This window comes from Aricia agestis, chromosome 10 (assembly GCF_905147365.1).
Source record: "Aricia agestis chromosome 10, ilAriAges1.1, whole genome shotgun sequence".
Lineage (NCBI taxonomy): Eukaryota > Metazoa > Arthropoda > Insecta > Lepidoptera > Lycaenidae > Aricia > Aricia agestis.
This window is the reverse complement of record NC_056415.1, coordinates 15,249,895-15,266,494: the sequence shown is the minus strand read 5'-3', so window position 1 is coordinate 15,266,494 and position 16,600 is coordinate 15,249,895. Positions and strand designations below refer to the sequence as shown.

The 16,600-nt window shown below is 37.8% G+C and overlaps 1 protein-coding gene across 1 annotated transcript in view; it reads left to right on the top strand.

Annotated features, from left to right (window-relative positions):
* The window catches only part of LOC121731289, a 58,389-nt gene that overhangs the window by 15,887 nt on the left and 25,902 nt on the right, over positions 1 to 16,600 (top strand). Inside the window, exons 9-17 of the mRNA XM_042120659.1 lie at positions 554 to 628; positions 982 to 1,041; positions 1,752 to 1,838; positions 2,450 to 2,563; positions 3,113 to 3,202; positions 5,292 to 5,363; positions 8,834 to 8,902; positions 9,918 to 10,001; positions 15,301 to 15,360. Of these exons, the coding sequence (XP_041976593.1) occupies positions 554 to 628; positions 982 to 1,041; positions 1,752 to 1,838; positions 2,450 to 2,563; positions 3,113 to 3,202; positions 5,292 to 5,363; positions 8,834 to 8,902; positions 9,918 to 10,001; positions 15,301 to 15,360 (711 nt within the window). The remainder of the gene's footprint in view (positions 1 to 553; positions 629 to 981; positions 1,042 to 1,751; positions 1,839 to 2,449; positions 2,564 to 3,112; positions 3,203 to 5,291; positions 5,364 to 8,833; positions 8,903 to 9,917; positions 10,002 to 15,300; positions 15,361 to 16,600) is intronic.

Here is a 16,600-nt window from a genome sequence, read left to right as displayed (position 1 = left end):
AATAGGCTATCCACCACTTAACTTGATAGATAAAGTATGGAGAATCTGTCAAAAACGTTATGAATAGCCTATTCGGCACTTCATCAGAAAGTGGTGAAAGAGGCCCTTAAGGGGGCGACTGTCGATTTTATAATTCATTTTTATACTTGAAAATAAGCCCCGAATTGTTTCATTTTCCAAAATAGATACTACATTATATTTTCGAGAATTCGATCTGAGCAAAAACACGATATCTTAAAATTTTATCGATAGAAAAAAATCACAAAGATGCATCTAATTTTCACGAATTTTTCATTTATTGCCATAACCGTGCATTGAACTAAGTTAATATTTTAACACATTGTATAAAATTCTAACATTGAGAGATCGTCCTAGCGGATTTTTAAATGTTGTATATTTATCGAGTTTTTGAGAAAAAACTAATTTGGTGATGTATCCGCGTCGTTCTTTTTCACCTGGCATATGAAAGACGGGTGTGAGTGTGAAGAGAGAAGGACGATGTTTGATTTTTGGGGCTAGTCGCCTTCTTAATGTATTATGTTATGACTTGCAGCCATAATGATACACATAGAAAAGTCTTTGGTTTGGACGAAAGATATACCGAGAAGTAACACAGATTTAGACACTGGTAAGATTTTTATAATTGTAGATTATTCAGTTTTATAATATAGTCTCGCTTAAGTAAAAAGAAAGTATCTCACGGTCAGCACTGTTCTATGTCTGTTTTAAAAGTAGCCTGTGCTCTTTCTGAGTTTAAACTACGACCATTACCATCATCTGGACTTTTAATAGCTGTAATATCGCCTATTTTTGCGGTATCTTTTATTGTGTATATGGTTTAGTTTAAAGTTTGTACAGATAAAGAATTTTCTATCTATCATCAAAATCCGTTTAGTAGTTTCTGCATGAAATAATAATTATTTTGAGACACAAAATTATTATTTCATGCAGAATTGAGTAAAACATTTTTTCATGTTTTAGCCAAAGAAGCTGAAATAGAAAATTGGAGTTTGAAACCCGATTCGATTAAGAACGATACAGGTAGGCCGTAGGTTTAATTTTTTTGTCCACTTGAGCCAATCTGGATAAAAGTCAACAGTAAATTAAATATTATGCCTGTTTTCTTCCTCGTCTAGCAAATACTCAAACTAAAATATCTCCTTATGCAGTGTGATTTTTTTTTACTAAAAAGCTTCGTGTATATAGGTAATGTAAATTTTTAGTCCCCAAAAATAGCCTATGATCCTTCACATGAGTACTTCTTATCTGTGCCAAATAAAATTTAACAGAAGAATTGGTCCAGTAGTACGTTAGATAAGCCCTATAATAATTTCCCCAGCTTTTTCCACATTTTTTTCTATGTCTTCGCTCCTATTAGTCTAAGCGTGATAAAATATAGCCTTTCTCGATGAATGAATGGGCTATCTATCTCTGAAAAAATTTTTCAAATCGGACTCTGATCTCAGGTTTCTGAGATTAGCGCGTTCAAATAAGCCCTTTTAAAATAATTTTCCCCCGTTTTTTCAACATTTTCCTCTTTTTCTTCGCTCTTATTCGTCTTAGCGTGATACAATATAGCCTATAGCCTTTCTCAAGTAAAAGTAAAAGAATTTTTCAAATCGGACCAGTAGTTCCTGAGATTAGCGCGTTCAATCAAACAAACAAACTCTTCCGCTTTATAATATGTGACCCCATAATAGTATATTTTTGATTATAAATCTTGTAGTCTAAAGACATTATTTTTCGTGCAGAGCCGACGCAAACTTCCAAGCATAGTTTGAATAATGGTGGAAACCCGAAAGTCGGTCCCTCCATTTTTCGCCTGCCAGATCCGCGCAGTAAGTACTCAGCTTTTTTGTCGTCACGAAAAATTGTACCATCGAGGAAGTTTCCTATGCAATTGACAGACGAACGTTATTTGGTCGAATATGTCAATTCAATGTTAATTGTGATCTGTCAGCTGGGTTTGACGTTACGCAACCAAACTACTTAGGTCCCCGATTTGCATAGGAATCAACTTCTCTGATAGTACCAAGGAAACTTCTGAATAGCAATAATCATTTAATTATGTTTTTAATTATAACATACTAGATGTTAGCAATAGTTTAATGATGTTTTTTAATTATAACATACTAGAAGTTGCCCGCAATATAGTTACGCCGAAATCCGTTTGTGGCGCGCACCACAACCCAGGATAAAATTATGCTCTATTATCCCGGGACTCAAAGTAAACTCTATACTAAATTTCATCTGAATCGGTTCAGCGGCTAAAGCGTATAAGAAGGTTTAATAGACATGGATCGATTTTTGTATCATATCGGTATGGATTAAGATCATTAAGTGATAATTTTGATTTGTTTTTGCCTCGGTTCATCCTCAACTTCTTTAGATAATGTGCACTAAGCAGCCAGAAAAATCCATTGACTTTGTACTCTTTCTTCTTCAACAGCAGAAGACACAGAATTACCTGTACCAACTCGTACGGTAGTTTGTACGAACCAATCGTCAGTTTTCGAAGTGACACAGGGGTTTACTGACCCTCTTATAACTTATCAAGATAATGGTATTTTTTTTTTACTTTTTTTTTATATTTAATAAAGGAAAAGCTATCTCACAGCGTCAACGCCCGCATGAATAAGGACGTTCGGCGTCCTTATTCATGCAGGCGTTAAGCCCGGCCGCACATTGTCCGAAATTTCTGATCAGAAACAGTTGAACGTCCGCGCTATCTCTTACATTTTGTACTGAGCCGAGTGAGCTCGAACTCGCCGGAAGGATATTTCGGATAGTGTGCGGGGTGGCAGTCCGGCGAAATTCAACTGTTTCTGATCAGAATTCGGACAATGTGCGGCCCGGGCTTATTCCCATTTTAATCAAATAGTTTATGAATCCTCCATCATAACAAGCACACGTGAAAAATTTTAAGTTTCTAAATTGTGCTGCAGTACCAAGAATGAGTTATAGTTCATCAAATAAAGCACAACATAGAATAGCGCCTAGGTGGTACCGGATTGTCTAAGATAAAATTTCCTATGACTGAAATTCTTTTAATTTTATTTAATTTTTGTATCCAGACATAATATATTATTTCAATTTTCAATTTTTGTTTTAGATACACAAACAATAAAGTCTTCAAACAAAACCATTGGAGTTTTTGCCATGGAACAAATATTACTTAACGAGAAATCGAACTACGTAACAGGTAAATTATATTATGTTATAATTTATTCATGGATAAACAAAAAAGATCTTTGAAATTATTATTATACCTGAATATTTCAACAGTTGATATCATAGTTAATGACTATACATAGTCAATGACTTGAGAAGATGCAGCTTGGTGATAGATGGACAGACACGCATCAAAATTGGCTTATGTTATCAGCGCCGTAAATAGGGCGGTGCCACAGGTGCCCAGGCACAGGGCGTAGACTCTGGGGGGGCGCAAGAATGGCCTGACCAGGCAGGATTCAGGACTATTATTTTTCGGTTTGCTTCCGATAAGTTCCCGCTGCGTCCCTAGTGCTCGATTCCAACAATAAAATAGGTCTATAAATTACTCTGGGTACCTATAATAATATCTAAAAAAACACAAGAACCCAGTTGTAGAAGCTAGCACAGGGCGCAAAAAAGGCTGTTTACGGCACTGTATGTTATTTTCGTAGACATATGAGTCTACGGGTTTTCCAAGTCTATTCAGTGCAAACGAATATTTCCCCTTTTAATATGTATGTAAAAAAATATTTTTTGTAGCCTTTACTGCAAAAAAAGTCAAGGCAACATAGAATCCTTTATTATAGTGACTGGACACTTACGTAATATAATGGCTTGAGCGAAAATGTCACTAAACTCATCTGAAGCGCATCATAAGTTTCCATCCAGTTTTGCACCCGCTTGCGACATATTAAGTCGCCTACCCGTCGCCTCCGTCATAGACATAAAAATTACACTGAACATGATATTTTTATAGACAAAATATTTTCAGTACTTGATGCCTACCATCGGTAAATTAATAAATAATATCTGACGCTTCACGCCACGTCAGTCTGGCCCCGTGCTAAGTACCTGACTTGTATCAGAGTAGACAGAATTATAGAGTGCCGACTTAGAACTGATGTTGAAATTTTTGAATTTGACGTATTATGACGAAAATCGTCGCTAGGGTTGTTAAATTGTTACCTACGTATTTAAAACTATGACATATTTGCTGGACGTGTTCCTCTTTGATCGTATTGTTGTTTGTGTTTTGGCACATGCGATTAAAATTGTCAGAATCCAATTTTGAAATCTTTATTTTAAATATTTAAAAATAAATTATATCAGCCAGCGCGAGGCACATTCCGTTCATAATCCTAGTGAAACCCGACGAATTTGACAGATATTGAAACCTGTCCGTCTCTTTGCAGTCGAACTACTGGTAGTTATATCTATTGTGCTTGTATTGCGGGTACCAGACAACGGAAATATATTTAATACTTTTATAATATACGTACTTAATCTAATTAAGATTTTTATTATATTATACATAATATATTTAATAATACACATCCAAGACCCAGGAACATTGAAAACTTTTTGTTCCGTCGGCGGGATTCGAACCCGCGAACCCCGGCTTGCGCTACCAACGCGCCACCAACTGAGCCACAGAGGTCGTCAATTGACGGCTGTTCTACTGCTTTTAGATCCTGCTGATCTTTTTTCGAAATAATTTCACTATAATCGTTTCCACTTTCTTGGCTTGGCAAATAGAATGCATTGTATTGTCTTTCACTACTAGTCTTCAAAATATGTAGGTACCTACACTACACTAATAATTGTACAGTGATGAGATTTGATTTTTTTTATGTTGCTTTGAGTTCATTAGTCTCTGATAGAGTTTTCACCAGGAATGTGGAGTATATTGTGTAAAATATTATTATTACTTTGTTATACCTTTGATGCAAAATATACTGTACAATGTACCATCGAGGAAGTTGATTCCTATGCAATTGACAGACCAACGTTATTTGGTCGAATATGTCAATTCAATGTTAATTGTGATCTGTCAGCTGGGTTTGACGTAACGCGACCAAACTACTTAGGTCCCCGATTTGCATAGGAATCAACTTCTCTGATAGTACATTTCCTGCAGATTTCCCTTTTCATACAAAGATCCAACATCCAGTAAACTAGTTTTTTTCTCACCCTATATCCATAGTATATCCATAGTTTTGTCCGTACTCTATGTCTCTGGCACTTGTATGTATATTTAAGTTGTTTTTACACCGATTTAACCATAGATTATGTTACAGAGACGACGGTGCCGTGTCGGAGACTAGAAAACACATTAGTCACGGCGAGAGGAACCATTTTAACCTGCACAGGTAGAAAATTTATAGCTAATAAAGAGTTCAGCTTTGGATGCAACTCTTAACTTAGTTGCTCATAAGTTATATGATAATATATCCATACTAACATTATAAATATGAAAGTGTGTCTGTCTATCTGTTACTTTATTACGCCCAAACCGCTCAACCGATTTTGCTGAAATTTGGTACCTATGAAGATACCTTGAGTCCCGGGAAAGGACGTAGGGTATCCCATGATATAGATCATTTTCCGGGATAAAAAGTATATTGTATCCCGGAAAAACATACGGTTTCCGCGTGATAAACGAATTTTGTTTTGAAAATTCGATATTTGAATAGTGATACGATATGCCGCCATTGTAGTACACTGTTATATTAGTTAATAAATGTTGTAATTTTCCTCTTGACGTGTGCACAATAAAGTATATTTATTATTATTATATATTATTACTTAAACTTCTTAAAATCTTCTTAAAATCAAAGTAGCTCAACACGAGATTTAAGGTTAGTTTACGTTACAACGTGACGAGACGATGCGATGCATTTTTGAACGAGCCTTTCAAAACTGAACTTTATTAAGTACACAAGAAGATTTATATTGATGTCGGGCTGGCTATTCCAATTTTGAATATCTCATTAAAAATACATTGCATCGCCCGTCACGTTACTATAAGAACTGAGCCTTGCGCACATTATTTCGCTTATAAGTAATATTGGACCCTAACATTACACCCAAACATTCACATTTTAACATTCATTCACAACACAAAGGCTACGTTTCTCTATTTTCTTTGTGAAACTTCGTGCGAAACAGCTGTTTAGCTTTTTGCACTTTTTTTTCACAACACTGATGAATGAAGGGGCCTAAAAATCCCAAATCCCATAAATATTAATACACATAACCCGTCGGTAGCGCGGGACTTATGACCGTTACGTATGAAATCACGCGCCGGGGACAGGGAAAAGCACTTTTTAACCAGACCGCATGAGGGTTTGACAGATGTTATTGTGAGTATGTTTTACGCGGGATCACGTACTAGTAGAAAAAAAACTATTTTCTTCATGGAATAGTAACTGTTTTAGGGTTCCGTGCTCAGACTTAAAGGGACGTCTTAGTGATGTGGTCTTCTACATCGGCATACGCGATCACGAAAGTGTTGATCTATGATGATTGCCCATCATCGACGTCTATGTCGATCATGGCTATCACTCACTTTATAGCTTAACCTCATAATCCCCATTCCCCAAGCGGCCGCATCCGGCCGCGCCAATTGTAGGTACTGCAGCTGCAGTGCTATCATGGGTGGTCGTTTTATTGCAGATCTTAGTACTTTATTTAACTTCATTTGCTGTTTGTCTTATAGATACTAGCTATATATTCGATAAAACACGAATAAAATGACATTTTCTAAAAATGATTCCTAGCTAGATCGATTTATCGCTCCCGAAACCCCCTATATACTAAATTTCATGAAAATCGTTAGAGCCGATTCCGAGATTCCAATTATATATATAGATATATACAAGAATTGCTCGTTTAAAGATATAAGATATATAAATTAATTGAACGCATCTTCTGTTGTTAAAACAGTAGATGTTTTCAATTTATTTAAAATTCAATTTGTTAAAATGTATAAAAATCTTGTTAGAATATTTAAGACTAGATGGCACCTGCAACTCCGCGCCAAAATTCGTTTCCTGTCGTTTCTCGGTATTCAAAGTATCTCCAAACCAAATTTCTGCCAAATCATTTCAGTGGTTAAGGCGTAAAGAGGTAACAGACAGGCAGACAAACACACTTTCGCATTTATAATAATACGAGCTTTTGCCCGCGGCTTCGCTCGCGTTAAGAAGTATTATTATATACAAACTTTCATCCCCTATTTTAACCCCTTGGGGTTGAAATTTATCAAAATTAGCGGATGCCTACGTCATAACATCTACCTGCATGCAAAATTTCGCCCCGATCCGTCCACTGGTTTGGGCTGTGCGTTGACAGATCACCATGTCAGTCAGTCACCTTCGAGTTTTATATATATAGATATATAATATATATATAGAATATAGATATAGATAGATTGGTACTATATATAATAGTATTAGTCCTACGGAACCATGCGATTCCGTACTCAGTTTTTATACATTTTCTCTGTACATTTGTACCGGGAATAGCTCGCAGGCTCAGCACACATAATATCCCCAATGCGATGTTAATATTGAAGTAAAACAGTAATTGCGTATGTCGGAGTACTTCAGGTATGCGTTATTGAACTCACAATACGTACAGTCGTACAGTCGTACATACATATTTAAAACCCGCCTCCAATATGTAGTCACGCAGGTATTCTTGGTAGAACTAGAATACTCGAAGATTACACATTCAATGGGCGTTTAGAAAACAAGAACAGCAGTTTTTTTTAATCGGCCTTACGATAATTTTTCCAATAATGGAAACAAATAAATAAATGGAAAAAAAGTACTCGTAATTGAAGACGTGAGTGGAAGAATCGAACAAGTAACATTTCGTAACATACGGACAATAACTCATTTTTCCCTCATTATATTCATAAAACTTGTAACTTATTTACTTCATAACCTAGCTAATATATCTGGCTACACTTACAATCCACAGTTTTTCTATTTCAAATAATTTTTCCGGCCCTAAAGCCTCTATTTAAGCAAAAAATGGGAAGTTTTTTTTATAGTTACTTACCCTATCTTCCACTCACGTCTTGAATTATAAATGAAAGATTTTCGCGTCACTACCATCATCTTAATCATTTCTACCCACTTTCTAATTACACTCCATTTTCGTAAAGCTACTGGCTGGCCACCTTTCTGCAATTTTAATTGATTACTAGTCAACTTGGAAACTTCGTATCATTTAACTCCAAAATTTTCTCACTCTCTTAATCTTCCCTACACTTCCACGAATATTACAAGACTAAAATTTGGTAAATCAGTTCAACAGTTCTAGAGTTTTGAAATTAAGTTTTATAATTGAAATTAAGTTTTATATACTTATATACAAAAGTGTCATATTTTTGTTCAAATAAATAATACTAGCTATTTGACCGAGCTTTGCTCGGAATTCGATAAAACATGAATAAAATGACTTTTTCTAAAAATGATTCCTAGGTAGATCGATTTTCGCCCCCGAAACCCCCTATATACTAAATTTCATGAAAATTGTTGGAGCCGATTCCGAGATTCCAATTATAGAGTGTGTAACAAAAATAAGTGATAATACTTTAGGGTGTGTACGTGTTCCTTGTAGAGAGTTTTTTTTTTCACTTTTGTATGGGCAAGGGCCCGAGCGTCACGAGTTTCACAACACGTACACACCCTAAAGTATTAAAGTATTATCACTTATTTTTGTTACACCCTGTAAAATATATATATATATATATATATATATATATATATATATATATACAAGAATTGCTCGTTTAAAGATATAAGATATATTTGTATGTATTCGTCAGGTACCCGGATCACGTCTTTGTCCCCCGTGGCGTCAGTGTACCACCTGCAACAGACGCTGGATACCACAGGTAATATCTTTCAAAATCTACTATCTAATCTACTTTTATGAGGAAAAAAGTTATGTGTATGTGTCAATTAAACAGGGTGTAACAAAACTAAGTGATAATACTTTAGGGTGTGTACGTGTTCCTTGTAGAGATTTCACGAGCTTGCCCGTATAAAAGTGAAAAAAATTTGGTCTTTCAGCGCTGCTATTTTCACAGTGAACTCTACAAGGATCACGTACATACCCTAAAGTATTATCACATATTTTTGTTACATTCAGTATTATATAATATAGAGTTTACTATGATAGGTACTTTCACAGAAACAGCAGTGATGAAGGGTCACTTTTAATTTGCATGTTTCTATGAAAACGTCATGAATTTACCCCCAACAAAATTTAAAAAATTGCAATTCTTTCAGCGCTCTTACTTTCACAGTGAACTGTTTGTAAAGGTCAAAATATACACGGTGTGTATTACACATACAATCAGTAATCACTTTGTTTTGTAGTCTCAAAAAATTCACCGAGTCGTATAAAGGTATAGAAGACAGCTACGAATTATTATAGTTTTCATGTCACAAAAATACCAAAAAGCTGGTCTACTATACATAACACAATTTCAATTTGAATAAACAGTTACTACATAAGAAATAAAACTGAATATTGCATTTTCCATATTTGTATCACTTTAACGTGGGCGAACGTCTATAAAATAACACCAACATTTATTATAACCACCATTTTGTATTGCACAGTTTAGAGTAAGTAAATGTAAATAACCCCGAGTCCAAACGTAGAGCAACAAATTCAACCATATTTCATCTCAAACTAAATTAATTTTAGTAATTTGCTTAGAATAAACTTATAAACAGTTTATAATAATTTTATACCAGATGCAGTGTAGGTACTAAAGTGGTAACCTAAAAATAAATTTGCTAGCTACAATCTCAATGATGTTTGTATTATTTTAACCGACTTTCAAAAAACGAGGAGGTTATATGTTCGGCTGTGGATATTTTTTGTTTCAATTGTTTTAGGCTTATCAGCATGGTTCACAAGAAAGGATGATCAAAATCCAACCACGGTACAGAGAGTCTGCTGTTTTAAAGATGTGTGTTTAGGTAAGTAGATATTATTTTCCTTAAAAGTAAGCTCTGTTTTACATGCTATTATAATATTATTTAACGACTTATATATCGCTCGCAGCTTGGTACTCTCAAAAGGATATCCCACGAGAGCCGTACATTTTTTTCACTGTTATAAGAAGCCTAATACGTCCTTTCTGGAGGTCTACTTTATGTCAATGCCCAACTTTATTCAAATAGATCTATTATAATATTATTTTCGTAACAAAATTGAAACAAACAGTCTGAATAATGAGTAGGCTTGATATTATTAAATTGTCATATTATACAAGCGTATAGTAAAAGCAAATTTCCCGATGAAATCAGTCGTAAAGCAAAGTTTGGAAAATATAGGAGCGTGCCTAACCCTTGCAGGCGTGTGTGATCCTATCGCGAATATTCCTGTAGGAAACAAGATCGTATCGTTTTAGGGTAGAAACGATAAAATTGACGACCTAAATAGGATAATATAGGCTCAGACGAAATAAAAAGTTAAGACAATGTACTGTAATACGTGGTAAGTAGTACAGTTACACTAAATACTAATACTCGTATAAAAATATTCAATTTACAATATTATCGTCATCTCACTTAAAAATCTAATGATAGTTAGCGAAAAGTTGGACGCTGCGTTAATTAAAAAATCTTTATTAATTAAAATAAGAAACTAAGTAAATAGTAAATACATAAACACATGGACCAATTAAACATAATTCCTCTATTATAATATGGTGAATATAAGTAAAGTAAGGCACGGGTAAGTTATTGATATCTAACTAGTGGGAGAGATCAAGTTTCGTGTGATAACACTGCTTTCTTCTGTTTTCTGTTGTCTAAAGTTATAACTGAAATGACTCGTATTGTGTCCGTGTTTCTTATCAAGCTGTTTAGTAATGAAATGATCTACTGAATATTATTTCTACTTACTATGCTATTTATAATTAGTAGAACTAGCTATACTCTTTGGTCTGGCAAACATAGAAAACACGTCGGAAATAATTTCAAACAATTAAACATAACTGATTGTAAGGAAACTTTTAACCAATCGTTCGACGAAGTGATTTCCAAAGGAAACATGGGCTTAAAGGTTGTTTCAATTGCCGATGAAATAGTCTCCAAAGTCAACAGCGTAATCACAGCTAGACTCAGTGCATTTGAAACCAAAATACTAGATGAAATTAAGTCTGCCATGACAGTATTAGCGCTTGAGAATAGCAAACTTAGGCAGGAACTAAATGAGTCGGAGGAAAAACGTTTCGCTTATGAAAAGGAAATTTCTCTATTAAAAACGGAGAAGTTGAAACAGAAGGATGGACAGCAACTTTCACTTTGTGTCGCTGGACCATCGCAACCTACAACCAAAGCCGGTCCCGGCACTGGCCGCGCCACCGGAAGTGCCATGCACGAACAACGTACGCCGCAGTCACGGGCGCCCGCGCCAGTGCCGCTACCAGCGCACGCGCCTCCAGTGTCCGCATCGGCGGCGTCTGCGTCGTCGGTGTCCGTGCCGCCAGTGCCCGCGCCACCGGTGCCCGCGCCGCCGGTTCCCGCACCACCGGTGCCTGCACCGCCGGTGCCCGCGCCGCCAGTGCTCGCGACGCCGGTGCTCGCGCATTCACAACCCTATGTTAGATCCTATGCAGCTGTGGCCAGAAATATTGAAGACGGTGATGGTAATTGGATACACGTTAGAAATCGTAAACGTGCAAATCCGATAAAAAGAGGCGGCAATACGTCTACAGTTTCCCTAAAAGCTGTCGAACGTAAGAAATTTCTGCATGTGTGGAGACTAGATAAGAGCACAAGCGAAAAAAATTTAAGAGATTACATAGAAAATATACTCGGTAAGGACTGTGACATCAATATTGAAATACTTAAACCTAAAACGGAACGGGAGTATGCTTCTTTTAAGGTCGGTATTACAGAAAGTAATTTTGAGAAGTTATGTGAACCGGATGTGTGGCCTCTTAACGTAGAATATAGCGAATGGATTTGGTTTCGCCGCTCAACCAAACCAGCCCAGCTGCAAACCGAATAAACATCTCAACATTTTATATCAAAATGTCAGAGGGCTGCGTACCAAGACTACGCAATTCCTGTCATTTTTGGAGTCGTCGGGCGCAGATTTATTTGTGATAACAGAGACAGGGTTAAACAGTGCAATAGAAAACGCAGAATTTTCACTTCCCGGTTACCGCGTCCTGAGGTGCGATAGGGCAGATGGGCGGAAACACGGTGGCGTACTTTTAGTTGCTAAGCCGCGCTACGAGCTACGCCAGGTGATGGTGACCGATGTTGATGTTGACGCTCATAGCTTTGAAGTTATTTGTGCCACAGTTCATACCCAAAATAGATTTTTATTTACCTGTTGTGCAGTTTATATTCCGCCTCATACTGATGAGAGCGAGTACATGGTAATGTTTAGTGTATTAGAAAAAATATGTATAAAATATGGTAAAAATTTCGTTATAATAGGCGATTTTAACTTGCTTTCGTGTAATATAAATGTAAGTAACTACTATGAATACTTTATGGCCTTTGGTGAATTCATTCAATATAACGCGGTGCCGAACTGCAACGATCGTCAACTGGACCTGGTACTGAGCGCGTTCGACGGCGTCTCCGTGAGCGCGGCCGACGAGGGGCTGGAGCCCGTGGACGCGTATCACCCGCCGCTCGCAGTGCGCCTCGAGCTAGGCGGCCACGCGCCGCCCCCCGAGCCTGCGCGCCCGCCGCCATCACTCTCTCAGATAGCAGCGGAAAGTAAGCGTTGGAACTTTAACAAAGCAGACTTTTTTCGATTATATAATTTACTAAATGAAATAGACTGGTCCGAAATGTACAATTTAAGCGATCCTAATGTTGCGTTAAATCTTTTCTATGACAAAATTTATGAAGTTTTTGACGTGTGTGTTCCACAGAAAAAATGCTATTTAGATTCTAGAAAGTATCCCCCTTGGTACACTGCTGATATTATCAAAGATGTTAAACAGAAGTACGAATTACACAAAAAATACAAATCAAGTAAATCGCCTGCAGACTACTCGGCTTTCTCTCAGTGTAGGGCGAGAGTAAAAATCGAGACGGCTCGAGCTCATGATCGGTATTGCGAAAGGATACAAAGCCATCTGGCGGCGGATCCGCGGGCCTTTTGGAGTTACGTGAAATCCAGGAAAAGCAATTCGAGAACAAATAAGTTAGTAAGAAATGGTCGGCAATTGACCGAGCTCGAAGCCGCGAATGAGGTCGCTCGATATTTTTACTCTGTATACAATCCGGAGCCGCCGGAGCTGAGCGTGGGGGCGGCGAGCGCAGCGGCGTCGTCGGCGCCGGGCGCGCACGTGCAAATCACGCGGCTAAGCCCTGGCGACGTACGCCGCGCGCTCGACCGCCTGCCGCCCAAGCGGTCGGCGGGTCCAGATGGTATACCAGCATATATTTTCAAGGACTGCAGTAGAGTATTAGTTGAGCCTTTGACACACTTGTTTAATACGTGTATAGAAACCGCGCAGTTTCCCGAGCGCTGGAAGCTATCGCGTGTTGTGCCGGTACCGAAAGGCCGGGGTGGCCCGGAACCCAGCGATTATAGGCCAGTGGCGATCCTCTGTACTCCAGCTAAGGTTTTTGAGTCGGCCATTCATCGTGACCTGTATACTCAGGTTTGTAGCCAGTTGAATGACGCTCAGCATGGTTTTCGTCCTGCGCGAGGAACGACAGGAAACTTACTGGACTTAATGACGCATCTAGTACCTGCTGTAGACGCTGGTGAACAGGTAGATGTGGCATACTTTGATTTTAGAAAGGCATTCGACACAGTCGACAATGACATTCTCTTGTCAAAATTGGCTGAAGCAGGTTGTGCCCCGCATACCCTGGCTTTCTTTGCTAACTATCTGCGGGATAGATGCCAGTATGTGGATTGTGGCGGATGCTTTTCTGAATCGTATTTCACGAGATCTGGAGTGAGTCAGGGCAGCAATTTAGGTCCTCTTCTGTTCATTTTGACTTTGAATGACCTACCTGAAGTTGTAAAAAAAACGATAGCCTTACTGTTTGCTGATGACCTTAAAATCATAATGAAAATAATAGAGGACGCTGATCACATAAAATTGCAGCAGGATATTGACAGGATTGTGAAGTGGTCCATAGACAATAAGCTGTACTTCAACACGACTAAGTGCTGCGTATTGTCGTTCAGCCGCGCTCGCTCACCTCGTCAGCATCAATACTGCATAGAGGGAACACCACTAAAACGTGTCACTGAAATTAAAGATTTAGGAGTCAGTTTCACATCCGATCTAAACTTTAAAAAACATGTAGTTGAAGTATGTAAAAAGGCTTACCGCAATTTAGGGTTTCTGCTACGGCAAGCGCATCACTTCTCTAACATCGCAGCTTTGAAAGCCCTCTATGAGGCTCTAGTGAAAAGCCACTTAGAATGCAATGCCGTCATTTGGTCCCCGTACGAAGACAAGTACATTAAAATGCTAGACCGTATCCAGAACAAATTTGTGCGTTTCATATACCTCAAGAGGTACGGGGTTTACCCAGGTTACCCTTTACTGTATCCAACGCTATTTGTTCTGGGTATGGTCGGATATTACAAATTAGAAGCTAGGAGGGAAGTAGCTTTAGCTACTTATGTAGTTAAAGTTTTGCGCGGTGAAACGCACAATCCAGCTGTGCTGCAAGGAGCCAGACTGAGTGTGCCGGACGGGTACGCGGAGCGGCGGCGCCGACCGCCGCTACTGGAGGTGTCGCGCGCGCGCACCAACCTGCTGCGGATGGCCCCGCTCACGCGGGCGCTGCGGACGCTGAACACGGTCGCAAACACGGTCGATTTGTTTACGTGCTCATTGAATGAGTTCACCAAAGTCACATATTGTGTAGCAAGTAAGCTAGAATATAATTTTATGTAAGTAATAGTAACGCTCTATTGTATTAGGTTTTAACCTGTAATGATAGTTGTGATTTGTAATAAATAAATAAATAAATAAATAAATAAACTACAATAATTGCCTTCTAGCCATCGTCAGTCACCGATGTTAAACCACGTGGTATGGAGACTGGAAACATATTATTATTATACGCTTGTAGTTATCTTCTGATAAATCCACTAACCCCTACAGCTGGTGGGTACAGTCTACACTTAAACGTTAAAAACCCACTAAACCTAAAAGTTTAATGTCGTGGACCTTCAACTCAGTAACCGTCAAACATTACAACCTGATACTTTTTCCCGAAAATATTGATGTCTTGTATTTTTGATCGGCATTATTGTTTTATTCATTATCAGGTTTCCAAGATCTACGGCAAGACCAGTCTACGTCCTACCAACGTTCGCTGTTGGACATTAGTAAGTTTTTTTTTATTTTATTACGACCATTACATTACCAAACACTTTTCATTATTTTCATTTTTAAATCTACGATAAAAATCTGTTTGTTTGATTTTTAATGAAATTAGGTACGGTAATTTAGTGAAATGGATATCTGTTCGTTGTTAAGCATTAGTGTCCTAACCCTCAATATTTTTGTTGTTAAATTTTGAATGCAGTCTTATTCTAAATCATCTAAAGAGCATAATTATTGCATTCATAACTCAATTCAAAGTATTTTTTGTGGGTTGGTACACGAATTAGGATATATAGTTTTTGTGCTCAAAAGCTCTACAGTTAGTACAGTACAGTAGTTTTTTATGGACCCTTGACCGTGCTCAAAAGATCATAATATGCTCAAAAGCTTTACGGTCAAGGGTCCATGTAGTTAATATTTGAGGACATGAGTGAATGGAGTGCGTAGCCACAGAATATATATTAGTAGTGGCGTAGCTAAGAATTTGAGAACTGTCGTTGTTTTGCATAAATGGAGGCTTTAGCGGGAAAATGATTTAAAGCTAAAAAATTTAGATTATATTATGTATAGCTAGATATATTATGTGTAGGTCGATCTCGATGTTGCAGGCCCATGTTGGATGCGAGTAGCAGGAGATCGGTCATCTTGGCGTTCATTGAGAGAGGCCTATGTCCAGTAGTGGACGACTATAGGCTGATATGATGAGATATTATATTAGCGTATAAAGTATGTAAGTTAAAAGGTTTGCTCAAATTGTGAGGGAAAAAAATGATGATGCTCTTATGTTGTAAAATTTTGGTTACCATTCACTCATGTTTTTATTTGTAAAAAAAAAACAGTTTCTTGCGTTAATAACCAACCAAAATAAACAAGTTACTCTTACAATTTCAGTCGTCCAGTTTAATTAGTGTTGAATGTGGTTCTGTACACCAGCCACGTACTGGATCAGTCGCTAAACCTCAGTTTTATCTAACTCTCCATAACTCACCGGGGGGACGTGTGACCCCCCGCGACACCCTGGGGGGTTGAGTGGGGCGGATTAGACTGATACCACACCACTGAAACTGCGAGATAAAGTAAAAATTAATCTAGGACTTTTCAAAGGTCAAAGAGGTCATGAAATGTGGAGAAGAAAAATATTACTGTATGGAACTTAAATATCATATTATTTTGATACCCTGAATCTACTATTTTGAGTCAAGATTTTCATGTAATCAGAAAAAGAGAAAGCTTCCATGTAAT